Below are 18,738 nucleotides of genomic sequence, written 5' to 3'. Positions count from 1 at the left end.
AAAATCGCTATTTTCTAAACGGCATGTTTGTTTTGGTACCACAGAATGAAAAAAACCCTAGATAAAAATGAAGATAGAACACTCTTTTGTCGGACACTCCAAGAATATATACATAGTAATGTATAAAAGAAATGCTGATCTTAATGAAATTTGTTATACTTAAAACAACAGTTTATTAAATAAATTACCGCAGGGAAGGCTGATAAAATTTTCTGTATCAATGGAGGAGTTTGAGACTGGAGAACTCAATAATTGATCTGAGGTTGAAAATTTAGGTGCTTGTACTCTGCAAGGATGTAAGGCAGCTGCCATCCTCCCTAATCGTAGGGATTTCTAAAATTCTTCAAGAGATCTGGTATATCATAACCCAGCATGTCATCAACAGATTGTATCATTTTGGGCTTCAACTTCTCGAACTTATCAATATTGTAACCACTCAAGATCTCCCTGAAGTGCTCAACATTCGGGAAGTCCCCAGGAGGTAAGTGGAACTCCCTTTGGACCTGGTTTAACAGAATTGAGGTACATACAGCATTACATAAAACAAGATAACACTAAGTTTTAAGCAGAGGAGTCAGAGCAGAGAGTTGAAACCTTTCCAAATTCATCTGCCAAATTGTCAATCAGCCTCTGCTGAGCTTTAGCTTTTCCCATCATAGCAGGCATCTCCTTTTTAAGATGACTAATAATGTAAGCATGTATCTTGGCAGCTCGGGCGCGTTTTACAAATTCATTGATCTGCCAGATATAAAAACCATCAGAAAACAGGTAACTTCAAGGAAATGACTAGAGTCCTACCCTAGTTGATCAAAAGATAAGCATATAATTACTCTGCTACCGCACCGTAACTTAAAATATGACACTTTCTATAGATGCAATTTTCTTACCCATGCACTGTATGAGCACTACTGAACGCATTTAATGAAACCACGAGACATGGATAAAGTAACTCACTCTACGGTCACAAGCTTTCTTTGGTATATCTTTTAGATCAGCAAGAAGGTCCTCCTGTTCTTTTTCAAAAAGTTCTTTCCCAATTGGACCAGTAGCAGCCTCATTTACAGGTTTGTCATTGAATGAGCTGCCAAAGTAATGAGAAATGTCAACTATGCATAGTGAGATCATGATGAAAGTTAGTAGATCTCTGGTAGAACAATAAAGACTTTACCAAGTTAGATACCAAAAATTATAGAACATACCCAATATAGACACGCATAACCTCAGGAGTGTTTAGAACTTTCCCAAGTGACCACATTAACGCTCCATAAACCCGCATCAGCTGCAAGGTAGGGACATGAGAAGCAGGTTAAGTTGCTACCCACCAAATATGCAGAGGATAATTACATAAAATATGGATAGAGACTTCACTTGGCAACAAAAACCCTTACTTGTTGGGTATCAACTTGGTCTGCCTTGTTTAAAACCACTCGAATCTTATCGTCATGACCCCGTAAAGATGATATTACTCTCCTGAACTCATCACTAACATCAAGTTTGTGAGGATCAAAGAGAAGTAGAATGAGGTCACACTTCGCAGCAAACCATGATGTTACGCCTGTAAAATCATAAGCTCTTTGTGTTCGTTGCTTTTCTCCAGACAGAACACCAGGAGTATCCACAAAAGTGATGTGCTCCAGCAGCTTCCAACATAAAAAAGAGTAAGTGTCAGTTGCATAAAAGGACAAGCCAGACGATCTTCATTGAGATTCTAGAAAAATAACTCACCGAATGTGGCATTTGAGAACACTCAAATTTTGACAAAAAAGCAGTTCCAAAAGTTGTCAAACCACTGTATGGCATGTCAGCTTGAACGGCAATGGTGTTCCCAGGGATACTTCTTTCATCGGGTCCAGACTGCATAGAAGCAAACTTAGCTAGCAAAAATACTATTGCAAATAAGATTTCACAAGATAAGTAGCAAAAACATATGGTGCATATAGAATGCTAAAGTGACAAGTATGATGGCTAACCAGACTCAAGATAATAAGATAACCATTCCAAAAATAAGAAGGATTATGAACTAATAAAAAAAGTCGGTTTGTTTACGTTTTTTATTTTTTATTTTTTTCCTCCTCTACAATATCAACTTCTGTAGTAATGAAGGGTACAAAACAGAAGCCAAAATGGTAAGTCAAAGTCTTTAATAAATATCTCCAACTTCTAGGCCTCATAATAGAAGAGGTGCTAAGAGACGTAAGATATGCACTTACTGCTAAAAAAGTGCAAAATTCTTTCCCATTTTTCTGTAATATGATATTCGGTGTAGTTCTTTTCCTTATCATTCACTTTTTTTTTAGTCATGAACGTTTAGAACAGGAACTATAAGTATTAATTTTCAAAGATATCAAATTTGTCATTGTCACTTTAGCATCCTTAGAATAAATCTCATGAACATTTAGGCACATCAACAAATTTGTCAATAAAATTGGTCATTCTAAGGATATCAACGATGTAAGGATGCCAGCATCTCTGGACTAAATGGCATATCATACCCCATAAACAATGGGTGGAGAGTGAGGTCACGGGGTTTAGTCCCTTATGGGTGGTGTGTAAATTGTGCTTACCTATCCAAAAACAAAAATACACGCTTTGTCAACTTAATGACTAATATCCCGAAAGATCAACTAAAACGTCCAAGTATTCCTCACAAAAGGATTATTGTGTAAAATGTATCAACATGTTGAACTATGAACCACAAAGAAAACGTTCATATACAAACAATTACAGTCATTAATTTTGGCATTCCATAAAATCAACTTGCTCAAGGAAAAAAAAGACTGAGGGCCTATATAGTACAGAATAGGAGTACACTAAAAATAAATTACTCTTATCTAGTCGCAATATTCAACCTGCCTTCAAGCATTTGTAATAATAATTACTTTTTCTTTTTATTCTGACCAGTGCAGCAGTAACATCAAGATATGGATGTTCGACACTCCCTAAAAATAATCAGATTACCAATGAAAAGGAGAAAAAATATTAGGAAAATCGCTGCAGAATAGTTGCTGGTTTGCTGCAGATTGCAGTTGGATCTTTGTTTGATGCAGAATGGTTACTGCAGGATTGGTTCTGAGTTCTATGGTCTTGTGCTTTGAGTCATTTGCTGTTCAGACTTGTGTGGATGATTTGCTGGAATTTTGTGAAGTGCTTCTCTGTTGAGGGGCTTGAGTTGGGATAGATATATGCTGGTTTGAGTTGGCTGGTGTATTTAGCTAGAGGTTGCTCTGGCTGATAGTTGGATGGTTGCTGAAGACTATAAGGTGGCTATATTTTGCTGCAGAACGTTGATGCAGTTTTGGTTTGAACTTTATGGTCTTGTGTGATGAGATTCTTTGTTGGTTATAAATATAGTGTCAGTTTGTAATTGATACTTTCCTGTTACAGCAAGGTTGAGGGATTTAGTGGGTGTTGATAATTGGCTTGTGTAGGTGGTGTATAGTCTGGAAGTTCCTTACTGTACAGTTTAGTGTTTAGGAAACTTGTTTTGTTTCCTTGAGTTTTCTAGCTAAAAAGAGCTAGAGCTAGAGTGCATTGTACTTTCCATTGATATTCATCACACACACACAGTTTAGTGTTTACGAAACTTGTTTTGTTTCCTTGAGTTTTCTAGCTAAAAAGAGCTAGAGCTATAGTGCATTGTAGTTTCCATTGATACTCATCACACACACACACACAATTACAATGCACTCTAGAGCTAGAGTGAGCGCATTGTACTTTCCATTGATATTCATCACACACACACACACACACACACTCTAGAGCTAGAGCTAGAGCGCATTGTACTTTCCATTGATATTCATCACACACACACACTCTCTCTAGAGCTAGAGCTAGAGCTAGAGCACATTGTACTTTCCATTGATATTCATCACACACACACACACACACTCTCTAGAGCTAGAGCTAGAGCGCATTGTACTTTCCATTGATATTCATCATACGCACACACACAAGGTTGAGGGATTTAGTGGGATTTAGTGGGTGTTGATAATTGGCTTGTGTAGGTGGTATAGAGTCTGGAAGTTCCTTACTGCACAGTTTAGTGTTTAGGAAACTTGTTTTGTTTCCTTGAGTTTTCTAGCGCTAAAAAGAGCTAGAGTGCATTGTACTTTCCATTGACACACACACTGACTTGCTTTGAGAATAATGTGGAATCATGAAAAAATAAATTATTTAAAGGTAAATAACTTAAGACTACATTGTGTAATAACACAAAAGGAGATGGTTTTGCAGATACCATTACGACAACAAATCTGTCTGTTGTAGGTTCAGGTCCAATGTGAGCTCCTGTTAACAGTGATATGAGATAATCAATAAAACATATAAATAAATTTTAATCAAAAGCGTTCTTGCATGCTCGTGGGCACACACAAAGGATAACTTGCCTGGATAACTACTTTTGAGCAGATGCTTAATGAATGTCGTTTTCCCAGTGGAATATTGACCCAAAAGCATAACCATTGGTTTGGCATCAAAATCACTATTTGTCTGCACAACAGTTCAACAGTAATTAATAAGCTTATTGTCCATCATCATCTGTGTTCTACAAAATGACATCAACATTACTATGAAAGAAAATTGTCCATATCTAACAAAATATGAAACTGAATTAACTTATAGTTGAGCATTTTATGGGCGGAAGTATCAAAAGCAAAATGCATTGTTCACTCACCAGAACTGGGGATACAAAATCATTAAAGCGATATGCAACTTCTAATGGCTTCAGCTTCTGAATGTACAGTCTCTTCAAGCCATCAACTATTGACGTAACAGAGGAAAGAGGTACCTAGGAACATACCCAAAAAAAATCAGGGAAAAAAACCGACATGTGAATGCAGATATGACAACAAATATACCAAAGAACGTGTGGGGAAAAGGTTAAAAAAAGGGCAAGATAGGACCATATAGAATTAGAATTACAGCTGCAGAATATCATTGGAAGAAGTTCAAATGTTTGCTGAAAGTAAAATGAAGTAGTGAAATATGCATATTCTTGTTTCTATTACATACTCCATTTGCAGATTTCCCTATCCCCTAGAAGAAAGAAAATGCCCTCCTCCTCACCCCACCCAACAAGAAAGAATGAAATATGTACGGCAGACAAACAACACACCATTAAGAAAGCAGGGTTAAGCAAAAGAAAGGCTGTTATTTTAAGCATAAGCAACATTATCATTAGAAGGCAGTATTGCTTATTTTATACCTGTCAGACGTCTCCCAAAATACCACTTAAAAGATGTTACCCGAGATTAAGAAAAGAAATACTAAAATACAACCAAAAGGTAATACAACAAGTTAAATGCAGAATGACTCCATCAGGATGCAGGAGTATATTTATCCTTGGAATAAAAGCACATGAGTGACTCACAGAAGCAATTAGTTACCAACTTGTAAGCACAAAATATACCTTCTTTGATGATTTTGATGAAAACCAATTAGCTGAAGGTGATATCTGCACTTGAGAACTACCTGCATCACTGCAAATCAGTGAATTTACAAAAAAAACAAAAACACCTATCAGCATTCTTATCTATAATGAGAAACGTCTTACCATTGGTATCAAGTTCACTTGTCTTCTCTTTACGCTTCTTCTTCTGAGTGAATGACATAAACAAGTAAGAACTTGCCTAAAAGGAAATTAATGGAGTGGAGAATAAAGGCAATAAAAATAGAATACATACTGCTATCAGTGCATCCAAACCCTCTATAACAGGAGGTTTCAAATTGTCCAAGTCAACTGCAATACATGAAGCCATTTCAACTTTTAAGCTCAATGACAACGCAACACAGGTACTTCAAAGCAAAATAACCAGACATTACACCCATAAATACTTGCTGACTTAAACATGAGGCTCAGCCAATCCATGCTACGGTGACAAACTTAAATATAAACATCTTACCATCACTACTCAAGAGATCATGTGTTATTGCATGACCAGCTTGTGCCAGAGATACTAGCTGCATGTTAAGTAGAAAGAATGGATCAGGTCCTGAGGAATGAATGATATTAGGGTTTATGTCATTCAGGTGTACGAATTACAACCTGCATAGCAGCGATAAACTCCTTGAAACCAAGGTATCCCTGTCTCTTCGAATCTGCAATTGCCCACACCTGTAAATTAAATTAAATTGGATAAATAAAAAGATCAGAAGAACAAGAACAAAAAGTAAAGAAATAATAAATAATTGAAAACTCTATTCAACATAATCATAAGCCAATTAGTATGGGAAGACTTCTTGAAAGAACAAAGGAAAGCAATCAAACAAGAAGGTAGTAAATGATATGTCCAAACCATGAAGCCTGAGATAGAAGTGAAAGAAACATTCGCAGGTTCACTAAATCTATAGTTTAAGAGATTCCAGCAACGATGTATGACTAATGTAATTAACAAATCTCTTTCAAGCGAGTCCATAATCAAATAATGGAGGTTCTACCACCCCATAAAAGTAAGAATATTAAGGCAAAGCTCTAAAGCCAAGTATCGATTAAGCAAAAATTTATATAAAATAGAAAATAAATTAGAAAGTGACACCTTCGAGGGGGTTTGCCCTCCAAACAATCACTTTGAGGGCGACTCGCCTCTATGAGAAATTAGGAATTTTATTCAGCAATGAAAAGCCCTATGGGATCTACATCTTTATATTGGGCTCAAAACCTTAATTCACAAAGGAACCAGAAGCGAAAAGGAAATAAAAACAAGACTCCTCAAATGTTGTTACTAGACAATTGGCCCAAACCAAATGGAAAAACCATATTCCCAAGAAAATAAATAATATAAGGTTGCAAAAAATTGTGGCATCATATAAAGTACTCAAAGCGAAACAAAAGAACAGGAGCTTTTGTCTGCTATCTACTATCTAGGTCATATAGTACCGCGTCTTAACTACTCTTAAGATTAACTTAGGCTCCTCCACTATGAATCATAAGAATTCTTTTAATGATTTGTCCAACTGATATTTAATTAGGCCATCTTTATCCTTTTTCTCACATTGTTTAGAAATGACATACTTTTTTTTTCTTTTTTCTTTTTCTGAGCAAAACTTATTACTTGGCACAATTAGAAAAATGAAAGCACTTGCATAACCAATTTTAACTCAACACCAACTTTATCATTCAAAATATAAACTACTAATGAAGAAAGACAAGGAAATCAAACCTGCTTGAGATCTTGCCTGGACAAATTCGACATGGCGAAGAACTTTGTAGCATCATTCCCTGTAATGCGCCCATCGCCATCTGAACAAAACGCACCGTCCAAACATAAACAACCCGCATAAAGAGTTAAAACTATAACTTGCAATCTTTAAACAAAAAAAAAAAAAAATGCTAAATTAATACCAAAAAATAGCATTTATTTCTTCAATTTTCTCGGAAACCAAATGGAGGTTTGGAGATTGAATTAAGTGAGAATATACCTGCATCAGCGTAACTGAACCATTCCTGATAGATCTTCTGGTGCTCTATGGAGCACGAAGTGATTGGAATGGAAGCAATCTCCATTATAGTTAGAATATCAGATGAAGCGAGATCTTCTTCAACATGGAAAAACCACGCTCTCTGGATTCTCTGCTTCGGTTTCGAGATATTTTCTGGGGAAGAGAGAATTGAGACTTGACAGAGACTTCTTTCTACTTACGGATGTAGCGCGATCGTGACAACGGGGTTAATGAATACGTCGTCGTTTTACAATCTTGAGTTGGCAGTGGAGGATTGTTTCGGAGTAGTCGCACGACGGCGTTTCGGCGGCAGATAGTCAGATAGAGTCATTATAATTTAAGGTGTGAAGTTTGGCTTTACTGTCACGCGCCAAATAGAGAAAGTGTAGGCTGTGGTTGCGCCTAGTTTTAGTGGGAAACCAACAAACCAACACGGCATCGGGGTTCTTTGATTTGGGTGCACACGAGAAAACCGTAAGGTTGATAATTTTTTATATTTTTTATAAAATTAGTATAAATTTAATATAAAATTAATGATTTAGAATTGAAAAGCTTATTTAATTAATAATTTAATTAGATTGATCGGATTATAATTAATTTATATAATATTATATTATTATTTTTATATATTCGAATCTACTACGTGAACACAAAGTATTGCTCCATAGCAAAAAAAAAAAAAAAAAAAAAAAAAAAGTGTGACATATGGTGATTGAAATTTTCTATCGAGAAACTTGTGATTAAATCTTAGAACATCCGGCGGTTGAAAATTTGAGATTTATGAGATTAGTCGGTCTTCTTTTATTTTGTCAAACAATAAAGCAAAAACATTTTTCCTCCTTTTTTTTCAACTTTTATGAAGGTGAAAAAAATCAGATTGTAAGATGTGCATAATTTTAAATATGACACGTATGGGGGAAATAATAATTGTGATTTAGAACATGACTTTAATTTATTACTATTTTTTCATCACGGAGGATATCACAAGTGTTGTTCGTTTCAATTTCTAGAATTTTATTAATTTAAAATATATGGGTTTTCAATTATTTTTTGATTTTTTATTTACTTAAATATATATAAAGGTAATTTTTACGTGAGAATTTAATAATTTCTTTTTCTTAATTTCAGTCGGAAAATCTAATTTTTTTGTCTCTCTAAATGCACTTTTCTTATTTTTTTGTATATGTCCATTGAAACATTGAATTTGTTGTTGACCTCTAAATTTTCACCTCACTCTTAATTTCATTGAGTTAACATGACGGTATTCATTTGTCTTTGATTTGTTTGTAACAATGACTAATTTAAGGATTGATAAGTACTATCACATCAACCAGTTAGATGGAAGTGAAATGATAATGTTGTTTATTGCATTATTTTGATTTTTTTTTTAAGAGTAATTTTAAAAATCTTTTTTTTTTTTAATTTTTTTTTTATTTTTTTTTATCTCACAATGCTTACATATAGATGGTTGTCTAAAGTGCAAAACTGAAATCATTATTAATTCATGTATATTTAACTTGAACAATTTAATGAAAATTTTAAATTTAACATACTACTTCGGGCCTATTTGAAATTGCGTTATAGAGCTTAAAAGTACTTTTAATACCTAAAATGTTAGGTCAAACAAAAAATTGATATGTAAAAAGTTTCGTAAATACTTTTTTGGGTTTTTTTTTTTTTTTTTTTTTTTTTTTTTTTTTTTTTTTTTTTTTTTTACTTTGAACCCTATTTGTCAACCAATTCCAAACATTCTATTGGCTTACGGCCGGCACCAATTTTGATATCAAAAATAAAAAAAAGAAACCTAAATTTTATTTTATTTTATGTTACATTAATCACTTCTCGTTACTATTTAAAAACAAAACTCACATAAAAACCTTTTACCAAACGCACCCTATTCTCTTAGGGGTTTCTTCACTCGAAATGGATCTAATTAGGGGTTTTATAGTTTTTATAATAATAATAATAATAATAATAATAATATCAACAAGAAAAGAGAAACAATAAACAAAAATTATAACTTTAATTAAAAATGACAAAATCAGAACTACAAGAAACTCGGGGATTCAGAGAGCAAATCACAAAAAAGAAGGTACAATGAAACGAAAAAGAATAAACAAGGAAAAAAAAAAATTAACAGAAAATTTCTAATATATCGGTAGATCTGTTTTCTCACGAAATGCCAATGGTTTTCCCAAGCAACCAGAGAACCAAAGAAAACTCAATACCAAAAATGGTGTGGATTGTACCGCGGTCCAACGTGAACCCGTAAACCGTAATCCCTGCTCTATTATTCTCAAAGTAAGTCACTGAGAAAGAAAAATAAAATAAAAATCAGATCAGATTAATGCGCTTAAAAATATATAAATATACACGCTGAAAATTAAATGCATGAAATTACGAATCATCTGATTCTCCGTTGCTTACCGAGAGCTTGTCTCTTCTGAAAGGATATGGTACTATACGCATACGACGGGATCAACTTTGTGTTATCTAAGTCATCTTCCTCATCACCAGCTTCATCGCCGTCCGATCCTTCCTCGGAGTCGTGACCCACAGGAAACACCCGTTCATGGTCTATCGGGGCTCTTGGAGTCTCACCATCGTTTGGCGCCTCAAAAGAATCTAATGTTGCGCAAACGTGCCACTTGGCAGCCAGGCATGTGACTGATTGTGCCCTGTGTGTGATCTTCGTGGCACTCCTCAATAATATCAAGAGCCCTGTAAGAAGAGTTATGGAGCATAGCTGCACCGAAACAATCAAACCATTACACGTGTTAGGACCTGATTGGAGGGATCATTCTAAATTAGAGAATAGTATACGTGGCATAAGAAGGCGTTACCGCAAGTTCTCCAGCTTTGTATATATTAAGTTCCGCGTCGTTTTTGGTTGTGATGAGCAGCGAAGCGAATTGGCTCCCTGTGACAAGGATCAGGGACCACAGTATGAACGCGCGGTAGCGATGGCTTATGATCCGTAGATGCCTCCTGATCCTAAGGTGCTCATACAACACGGACCCCACATCGGAATCCACCTGGAAGACTGATGCAAAGTCCTGCAGCCGTAAGATCTGGAGGTGGCAGATCAAACGGAAGAGAACGCACACCAGGAAAATAACAGTCGTGCGATAGAGCCACGAGCACAGCTCCATTATACATGCTACTGCGTCGCTCACGTAAACATTGCCCAGAAAGGGAATTTGTGAGGCCCCAGACGCGTACCACCATATCTTGTACGCACTCTCTGCCACGAAGCAGGGGACGACAAAGACGGAGAGAAGTTTCAGCGATCTCTGCGCAGAGTAATGAGAATTTAATTTGATGAGGGCAATCTCCCTGATTTTAGGGAGGTGAAAGCGGCAATCGCTCAAAGAACTAATGGATAAACAATCTGATCAAGAAGATAAAGATGGGTAACTAAATTAATACCATATTTAAAACTCTATTAAGATGGGTAACTAAATTGGAAATAGTTCAATATCATTCAAAATTATTACTAAACAACTTTTTTTTCTTTTCTTTTCTTTTTTTAACTCAAAAAAAATTCAAATCTCATTTTACAATTATTTCACATCAATCACTTCTCATTTTTATTCAAACAAAAAATTAAAAATAAAACTCTTGTCTTCAAGCGAAAGAAAACTATTTTATAATTCAAATTAAATTTTACAATATTTAACAATATAAAATCTAAAATAATGTGCATATCGACCGTTAAATGCTCTTAAATCTAATTTCAACCGTAAGTTAAAAAGGGAGTGGATCATGTTTCATGCAGGAAAGGAATGTCGTTGTAATGAAGCCCTTTTCATTGATGACCCATGCATCAAATAGGTTTCTTTCATTTTCTTTTTGAAGAAAAAAACTTTTGTGGTTGGGAAGTAAGGAACCTTCCAGCCTATACGGTTGCAGCACGAATATGAGTTCGGCTGATCAAGGTCAAACTTGTGTAATATTAATTTGGACCATCATAATTAAATGAAAAAAATAAAAAAATCACTCGGGAAATTAAAATCTAGTGGAACTAATTGCAGAGAGATGGGAGGGGGAACTCACATTGAGTTGTCCCGTGTATCCATTTCGGACCGTCTCGCTCTCATCAAAGAGTTTATCGAAGAACAAGAACCTCCGAAGACCGTACTTCCTAACGAACCTGGAGAGGCAGACGAACGACAGCGTGGCGACGCTGCTGAGCGAGAGCTGAACGACGCCGTCGTAGGGCCTGGAGTGCTTGCTGTCGCAGGTGGAGCAGGCCAGCAGGAAATGCGACACCACGGGTACCAGGATCGCGAAGAGCACGAACATGGACCAGGAGAGACACGCCGTCCACACGTTCGATTGGTCCACGCACATCCACCGTAGATACGATCTGAAGCTCTGTAACTCGTCCTGCGGGTGCGACACGCACCGCGCGAACTTGTTGCTTCGGTTTATCAAACTCTCCCTTTCGTCTCCCATAATTTCCTCTCTCTTTTTTCCCCCTTTTTTTTTTGGATGTGTTTGAATTTTCAGAGAGATAAAATTCTCAAAATTCCTGGGTATTTTTTTGTTTGTTTGAAGCTGTTTTGGGAGTTAAAAGTGCGTTAACAGACAGGGGTGCAGAGAAAAATTGGGAGCTGTAACGAAGTGTACACAATACTCTCTTAAATTGGGAAGATCTACCAATCACGGATCTGTAACACCACGTGTCCTGATCTGGACCGTGAGATAAAGTGCCCAATCACAACCGTCTAATATGGACACGAATCATGGTGTCGTCAAGCTGTTAGTTTTAGCTTGTCCTCCATGTTAGTCACGGCTTTGATTGATTAGTTAGACTAATAAAAAAAAAGAGTATACTAATTATCACTCAACTGGTGGTGGTGGTGGAACCATATGGGCACGTGTACGTTCGGATTGCCTTCCACGAAGATGGGACAACCTGTGATTGACACACGGGATGGGATTCCATACAACCTCCTCGTACTTTATTCTTTGTCGTTTTGGGTTTTCTAATGTAAGTAAAAGCAGGGGTTTGTCCTGATGTCCAAGTTCGCACTTCTTCTGGCTCATTCTGATGAAGATTATAGTAGTAGGTGAAAAATAAATTAAGGGATGGCGTTAGGTGGTTACATGTAAGATAGGGATTGAATGCATATGCATGAGATTCACTGAGATTTTATTTATGAGAAATGATTCTTACACTTATTTCTCACAACAGTCCCACAACAAGTTGACGTGGTTGGTAATATTTTATTATTTTTTTGTTTTCTTTGTTTTCTTTTTGTAAAAAAATAATAAAATATTACCAACCACATCAGCTTGTTGTAGGGCTGTTGTGAGAAATAAGTGTAGGGATCATTTCTCTTTATTTATTTATTATGGAAAAAAAAATCTTTGAGTATGACAACAATTTATCACTCAAATATTATTAAATTTACTATTGTTAGAGACAGTGACTCATATTCTAAAAAGAAAGTAATATTGTCATTTGTCTCTAGTATAAAGGCCACATGGGTGAAAAATAGACAGTATTTATAAGTTATAGGAAAAATTGTATTATTGGTTCGTATGGTTGATCTAAATTATAAATTATTCCCTATCGTATCAAAATTAATTTAGAGATTTTTGTAGTTGACCTAATTTACAAATTACTCATTGGAGTCAAATTTCGTTAAAAATTTTGACAGATTCCATTAGGCGCCTCACCATCACCAATAAGATAGCGATACATGTTATAAAAAAGTATAAATATATTAAAAATATAAATAAATAAAACTTTAAAAATTATTTTAAAAAAAATTAGAAAAAAGAAAGGGATGGCTGCCGGTTGGGTTGCCGGCTGGAACTTAGCATTCTCAAGATTTAAATACCCCTAGCATTTTCAATTTTTTTTTTTTTAAAAAAAAAGAATTAATTGGTCACAATTAGGATAAGGGAATGAGAAATTCGAACTAGTGACCTCTGATTTATGAAGCATGGTCTTGAGCCGATTGAGTTACTCACTGGGTTTAGCATTTTCAAAATTTAAATACCTCATTTCAATCACCGTTTGAAGTTTTTGATATCATACCACACTCGTTTTAGATTTAGCGCATGAGGTAATAATATATCCTCATAATTGAAGATTTGAATTCTGGTAGCTCTTGTTATGAAATGCTGGTCATCTGCATCTACGTCAGTCCCTTTCATGAAACTAATTTGTTTGATCTTATGTTCAAAGTTGTTGATCAGTACTCTTATGATGGCCTCTCTTGTGAACTGTAGCTACACAATTGTTTCAACTGGAGGGCCTGCGTCAGCTTTAGAAAGTGCCGGGGTGTCTGTTACTAAAGTGCATGGAACAGCTTACCTGTTTTCCGGAAATGGTGAGTATCTGTTTGAGCTAAATTTCTAGCTTTTCAATTTTCGAAATACCAGTCTTTGTACTAACGATGTTGTTAATTACTATGTTCTTTAGGATATGATTATTCACAAAGGAAAATTATTGTAGAATAGCTAATCAATCTAGGGGCTCTGATGTGTTTTATATGGAGTTACTATGTGTTGTGCAGCTTTCGAGCTCTCTCGATCTGGATCTTAATTGTGCAATTTCATTGTTATTCTCATATCTTCAAAAAGTAAGATTATGTGGATTTTCATTAATAATAGGTGGCATTACTGAGTATAACTGTGTATGGTGAATCATAAGTAATGCTACCTATTATTAATTCTTCATTATTATGTTCATATATACCATTTACTCCTCAAATAAATATATTTAGATTTTGCCTACCTCTTCTTCTTTTGATCTTCCACTTGTGACAAGAGTGAACTTTATCATGAATGAATTGATAGAGAAGAAGGAATTTCATGTTGAAGAATTTTCACAAAATTGATTCTTTAGATTCTCTTTTACAGCTCGATGGCCGTGTAAAAACTCTACAGTACCCGAACATACATGGTGGTATATATTCTTGCTAGAAGGGATCAAAAGCATCACATGGAAGCCCTCATGCAATAAACATGGAATTGGTTAGTTTAGATGTGAAACCCTTTACTATGCCTTTACCTTTTTTTTGCATGATGTTTTACTGTGTAATTTGCTAACTAGTTACTTGACTAAGCTCTTCCACAGGTACATTTGATGCTGTCGTAGTGAATCTGTAACCCTTCTACGATAAAGTTACTTCCAGCTGGAGGAATTGAGTTTCAGGATGGAATTGAAAATATAGATATTGGTGGACCTTCAATGATCAGAGCTGCTGCAAAAAGGTTGTTTGTCTGAATTACTACTCTCATGACGTGTTATTGGCAAGATAATTATCGGGATTAATTATAGGGGTTTTCTCTGTGGGCTTGGCATGCATAGGTGCATCATGATTTATGCATAGTTCTTGCCAGCAACCTAATATTAGCTAACTTGTTTTCTTGTGTTTTAAACTGTCTCATTTGTGTCCATTTTTATCACCAAAACTGTTAAGAAAATGAAGGTTATTCATCTGGCTTATGTTGAGCCACAAATATTGCCTCTGGCTAAGGTCATAAATTGGACGTGGCTTGATTTGTGAGCAACACCAAGAGTGACTGCACAAGCCCAGCTATTTCAAATGCTGCATTTGCCTAGCTTCTAAAAGCTTAAAAAACTAGTCATGCCTTATGCAATTAATGCAGCCTACTGTTGAATTGATTAAGCAACGGTGTCAATTCGAGTTGTAATTAAGTTATGGAGATTTGATGGGGTAATAGTTTCTAACATTTTAAAGAATTTCTCAGTCCTTTGCTTTTAGCCAAGAGCCCATATGCTGCTTTTAAGCAAGAACAAACACAACATACTGTTAACAAACACAACAGTAGGCTTGCTTGGAAGGCATTTCAACATGTTGCTTCTTATGATTCTGCAGTTTCTGAGTGGCTTTGGAAGCAAACTGCAGGAGGTTCGTCTTCTTTTTCCTCTTTTGATTAGCAATTTTTTTTTTTTCACAAAAAAGAGAGAGAGAGAGAGAGAAAAGAAATTCAAATGCTCGATCAGCTTGAACATTAGGTGCCCCTAGTGGCCTAGTTCCTAAAGCACGCTAAAACTTGCTCCACCACAAGGAAGAGACAACTAAAAGATAAACCTTTCACAACTAGAGAGGTTAGCTAGGTTTCCTAAAAGGAACACAATATGCACTACCTAAACAAAAGATATGTCCCAAAGTAACAGAGATGCCATTAGGTAATGGCTGCTCAGACATGCTCAAAATGCTCTCACATCCTGCGCGCAGGGTGAGATGAACATGCTAGAGAAGTTTCTTGAGTGCTTTCCCAGCCTGCCACATCCTTTTTTAGTGTCATTGAAACTAGGGATGGAACCAAGATTTTTGATATGGGGGGACAATTTGTTTTTTATTATATTTTATTCTTTTTATTGGGGAGACGAACTTACATAAATACAAAAGCATATAGATATATAAAATCTTTATATATTTAATTGGGTTTGTGCATATTGATATTAAATAAAAGCATTGAAGTCTTACATTTAATTTCATGGAATCACAAACATACAGTTGTATAAACAACTAGCAGCAAAATAGCTTAGGAAAAAAAAAAAAAAAACCTAATAAAAGAAACTAAACATAATCTATAGGGTCCAATAAAAACAATACTTATGATCGTAGACTATTTTTTATAACAATTCCTTAAAGCACCAAATAACAATGTTATGAGTCGAGCTAAATAATTGTGAAATTACAAATGATTAAACCATTTAATTTGTGATGCCAAAATAAATATTGTGAATCCAAATGATTGCAGAATAACCACTCAAAAAATTAATTGTTGGTTAGAAGTCACTTAGAATAACCACTCAAAGAACCCAAACCATTTAACTTTTTCTTTCGCATCTACAGAGTCCTAACCCAAATTGAATTTCTAGTTAGAAGCTAACTAGAATATGGAAGGAAATTAAATGAATGGGGTATTTTAGATTTTTTGTGTTAAAAGATGGGGCAAAACTAAAAAAAAAAAATTAAGTTAAAAGGGAACACAAATAATATTTTGGGGGGAAAAAAGTATCATTTTATGCTCCGTTTGTTTCGACGTAAAATGGTTTCTGTCGTAAATATTTTCGACGAAATTAATTTCATAAAAAATTATTTTCTTGAAAATATTTTTCGGCGTTTGGTTCGCACGAAAAAATTACGGAAAGGGAAAATGCAGCTATCGCCGTAATCCGGCAACGGCGACTGGCCGTTGCCGGATTCCGGCGAGCATGTGTTGGCTGGATCCGGCCAAAATGGCAAGATTCCGGCAGGACTCCTCCGGGTCCTGTCGGATCCAGCCGGATCCGGTCAGATCATGTGACGTCCCACATAGCCTGGGAATGGGGATGTGCTTATATGTATAAATGCACCCTATATGACACAACGCGTTTTAAAACCGTGATGGCCATGAACCGATCAGAACTCCGCAATTAAGCGTGCTGCTGCGAGAGTAATCCCAGGATGGGTGACCTCCTGGGAAGTCTGGTATGGGGAGCCAAAAGCGGACAATATTGTGTCATTGGGGGTGGGTCGTTACAAATGGTATCAGAGCCATTGCCCAGCCTGAGATGGTAGGAGCGTGCACAAGCCCAAGAGGGTTGCCGGCGGGCACTCGCTGGGATGCCAAGAATGGGGTGATCCCATGAGGGTCGCCAGCGAGGACGCTAGGTCCTAAGGGGGGGTAATTGTGACGTCCCACATCGCCTGGGAATGAGGATGTGCTTATATGTATAAATGCACCCTATATGACACAACGCGTTTTAAAGCCGTGATGGCCATGAACCGATCAGAACTCCGCAATTAAGTGTGCTGCTGCGAGAGCAATCCCAGGATGGGTGGCCTCCTGAGAAGTCTAGTATGAGGAGCCAAAAGCGGACAATATTGTGTCATTGAGGGTGGGTCGTTACAGATCAGGCCGGATTCCTGCCATTTTGGCCAGATCTGGCCGGATACGGTCAGATCAGGCCGGATCTCGGCCAGTTTCTAACTATGGCCGGATTCCGGCCAGATTCTGCAGGAATCTGGTCCGCTGGCATTATTTTGGCGCCTGGATGATGCTGGATTCCGGTGCCGCATGGTTTCGGACGACTGACTATTGCCGGATTCGGGCAGTCAGATATCAAACGTGCGTGCAATGATAAAGAATATAATTTCGGAAAACGATTTACGGTTTTTAAAACCATAAATCGTTTTCCAAAAATTAAAGAAGCTTTTACGTCAAACAGAAAATGGTTTTCGTTGACCATTATTTTCGCCCCTATCAAACACAGTAAAATACCGAAATTATTTTTCAGAAATCATTTTACGCCAAAACAAACGGAGCATTGGAAGGACAAAATTATTAACTAGGTATATTTAAGGATATTTTTAAACATTTTGAGGGACATTCGTACCCCTACCCCATGCGTGTGTTTGCCCCTATTTGAAAGTAGCTGCATGTGACCTTCATCATTGATCGTTAGACTGAGCAATTCGGAATAATTCTAAATAATTAACATGTCTGCATTTGAGAAAAGCGAACGATAAAGCAAAAGATCATTAATTAGTGTAGTTGATATATATATATATATATATATATATGTTAATTTCCTTCCACGTCCTATTACGGATAGGTTAGACTGCATCTTGGTTGAGCATAGTGCCTTATAAATGACTCTCCTAATACTGGTTGGGATGATGTAATTGAAAGAGGGGTGAGGGATTGGAAGGGCAAAGATTTGAAGGCAGTGATGGCTAGGCTATGTTTGAGTGCTTCAGTACTCTATGCCATATGGAAGGAATTAAAAAAAAAAAAAAAAAAAAAAAAAAAAAAAAAAAAAAAAAAAAAAAAAAGTACAAATTTATTGTATTAAGATGTAATCGGTCTTCCAATTGAAAAAATAAACATATATTTGAAAATAATAGAATGATTTATGCGTTACGAACAAAGACTTGAGCAGTCAAGAGTCTAATATATTTTTGGCATTGCATATATAATTACGGCTCGAACAAAGATTTCATCTAAATTGGGGATGGAATTGAAGAACTTTTTTCAACCCAATTTATAAAATATTAAAAATGTCATGCGTTTATTTGTATGTGAGATGATTATGCAATTTTAATTGCAAAGACAAAATTAAAAGTTTTTTTTTTTCTAAAAAAAAAAAAAATGTGCTTTTCACATATTATTATTTAAAAATATATGTACATTTCACATGCAAATAAACACGTGACATTTTTTTAGGTTGGATTGGAGGAAGTTGTACGTTCCTCAAACTCAGATCGGAGAAAAATTGTCCTAACACAAATCTTGTTTTATTTAACGGAAGTTATTGATTAA

General features: G+C 35.9%; 2 protein-coding genes across 2 annotated transcripts; both read right to left on the bottom strand.

The window, feature by feature from the left end:
- Window positions 1-62: 62 nt before the first annotated feature.
- Window positions 63-7,658, bottom strand: LOC133875716 (EH domain-containing protein 1). The gene is made up of 16 exons (XM_062313926.1): window positions 7,417-7,658; window positions 7,158-7,237; window positions 6,044-6,112; window positions 5,901-5,958; window positions 5,682-5,737; window positions 5,552-5,594; window positions 5,408-5,469; window positions 4,673-4,786; window positions 4,386-4,488; window positions 4,238-4,287; window positions 1,726-1,854; window positions 1,389-1,640; window positions 1,200-1,279; window positions 955-1,081; window positions 595-738; window positions 63-503 (listed from the first exon to the last, which is right to left on the bottom strand). The coding sequence occupies exons 1-16, from the start codon at window positions 7,499-7,501 to the stop codon at window positions 318-320; spliced, it is 1,638 nt and encodes a 545-aa protein (XP_062169910.1). The 5' UTR covers window positions 7,502-7,658; the 3' UTR covers window positions 63-317.
- Window positions 7,659-9,441: 1,783 nt separating this feature from the next.
- LOC133875777 (uncharacterized) lies at window positions 9,442-12,043 on the bottom strand. The gene is made up of 4 exons (XM_062314010.1): window positions 11,494-12,043; window positions 10,281-10,730; window positions 9,865-10,183; window positions 9,442-9,746 (listed from the first exon to the last, which is right to left on the bottom strand). The coding sequence occupies exons 1-4, from the start codon at window positions 11,893-11,895 to the stop codon at window positions 9,610-9,612; spliced, it is 1,308 nt and encodes a 435-aa protein (XP_062169994.1). The 5' UTR covers window positions 11,896-12,043; the 3' UTR covers window positions 9,442-9,609.
- Between the last annotated feature and the right edge of the window lie 6,695 nt (window positions 12,044-18,738).

Source organism: Alnus glutinosa, chromosome 8 (genome assembly GCF_958979055.1).
Source record: "Alnus glutinosa chromosome 8, dhAlnGlut1.1, whole genome shotgun sequence".
Lineage (NCBI taxonomy): Eukaryota > Viridiplantae > Streptophyta > Magnoliopsida > Fagales > Betulaceae > Alnus > Alnus glutinosa.
The sequence above is the reverse complement of the archived record's forward strand: the minus strand, read 5'-3'. Positions and strand labels throughout refer to the sequence as shown.

Coding starts and splice junctions, on each gene's coding strand:
- LOC133875716 (XM_062313926.1), bottom strand. CDS start 7,501: ATGGAGATTGCTTCCATTCCAATCACTTCGTGCTCCATAGAGCACCAG. Junction 5,595..5,681: donor GTTTGGATGCACTGATAGCA/GTATGTATTCTA, acceptor TCATTCACTCAG/AAGAAGAAGCGTAAAGAGAA. Junction 1,280..1,388: donor ACCAAGTTGATACCCAACAA/GTAAGGGTTTTT, acceptor CCTACCTTGCAG/CTGATGCGGGTTTATGGAGC.
- LOC133875777 (XM_062314010.1), bottom strand. CDS start 11,895: ATGGGAGACGAAAGGGAGAGTTTGATAAACCGAAGCAACAAGTTCGCG. Junction 10,731..11,493: donor GATACACGGGACAACTCAAT/GTGAGTTCCCCC, acceptor TACTCTGCGCAG/AGATCGCTGAAACTTCTCTC. Junction 9,747..9,864: donor TCAGAAGAGACAAGCTCTCG/GTAAGCAACGGA, acceptor TTTCTTTCTCAG/TGACTTACTTTGAGAATAAT.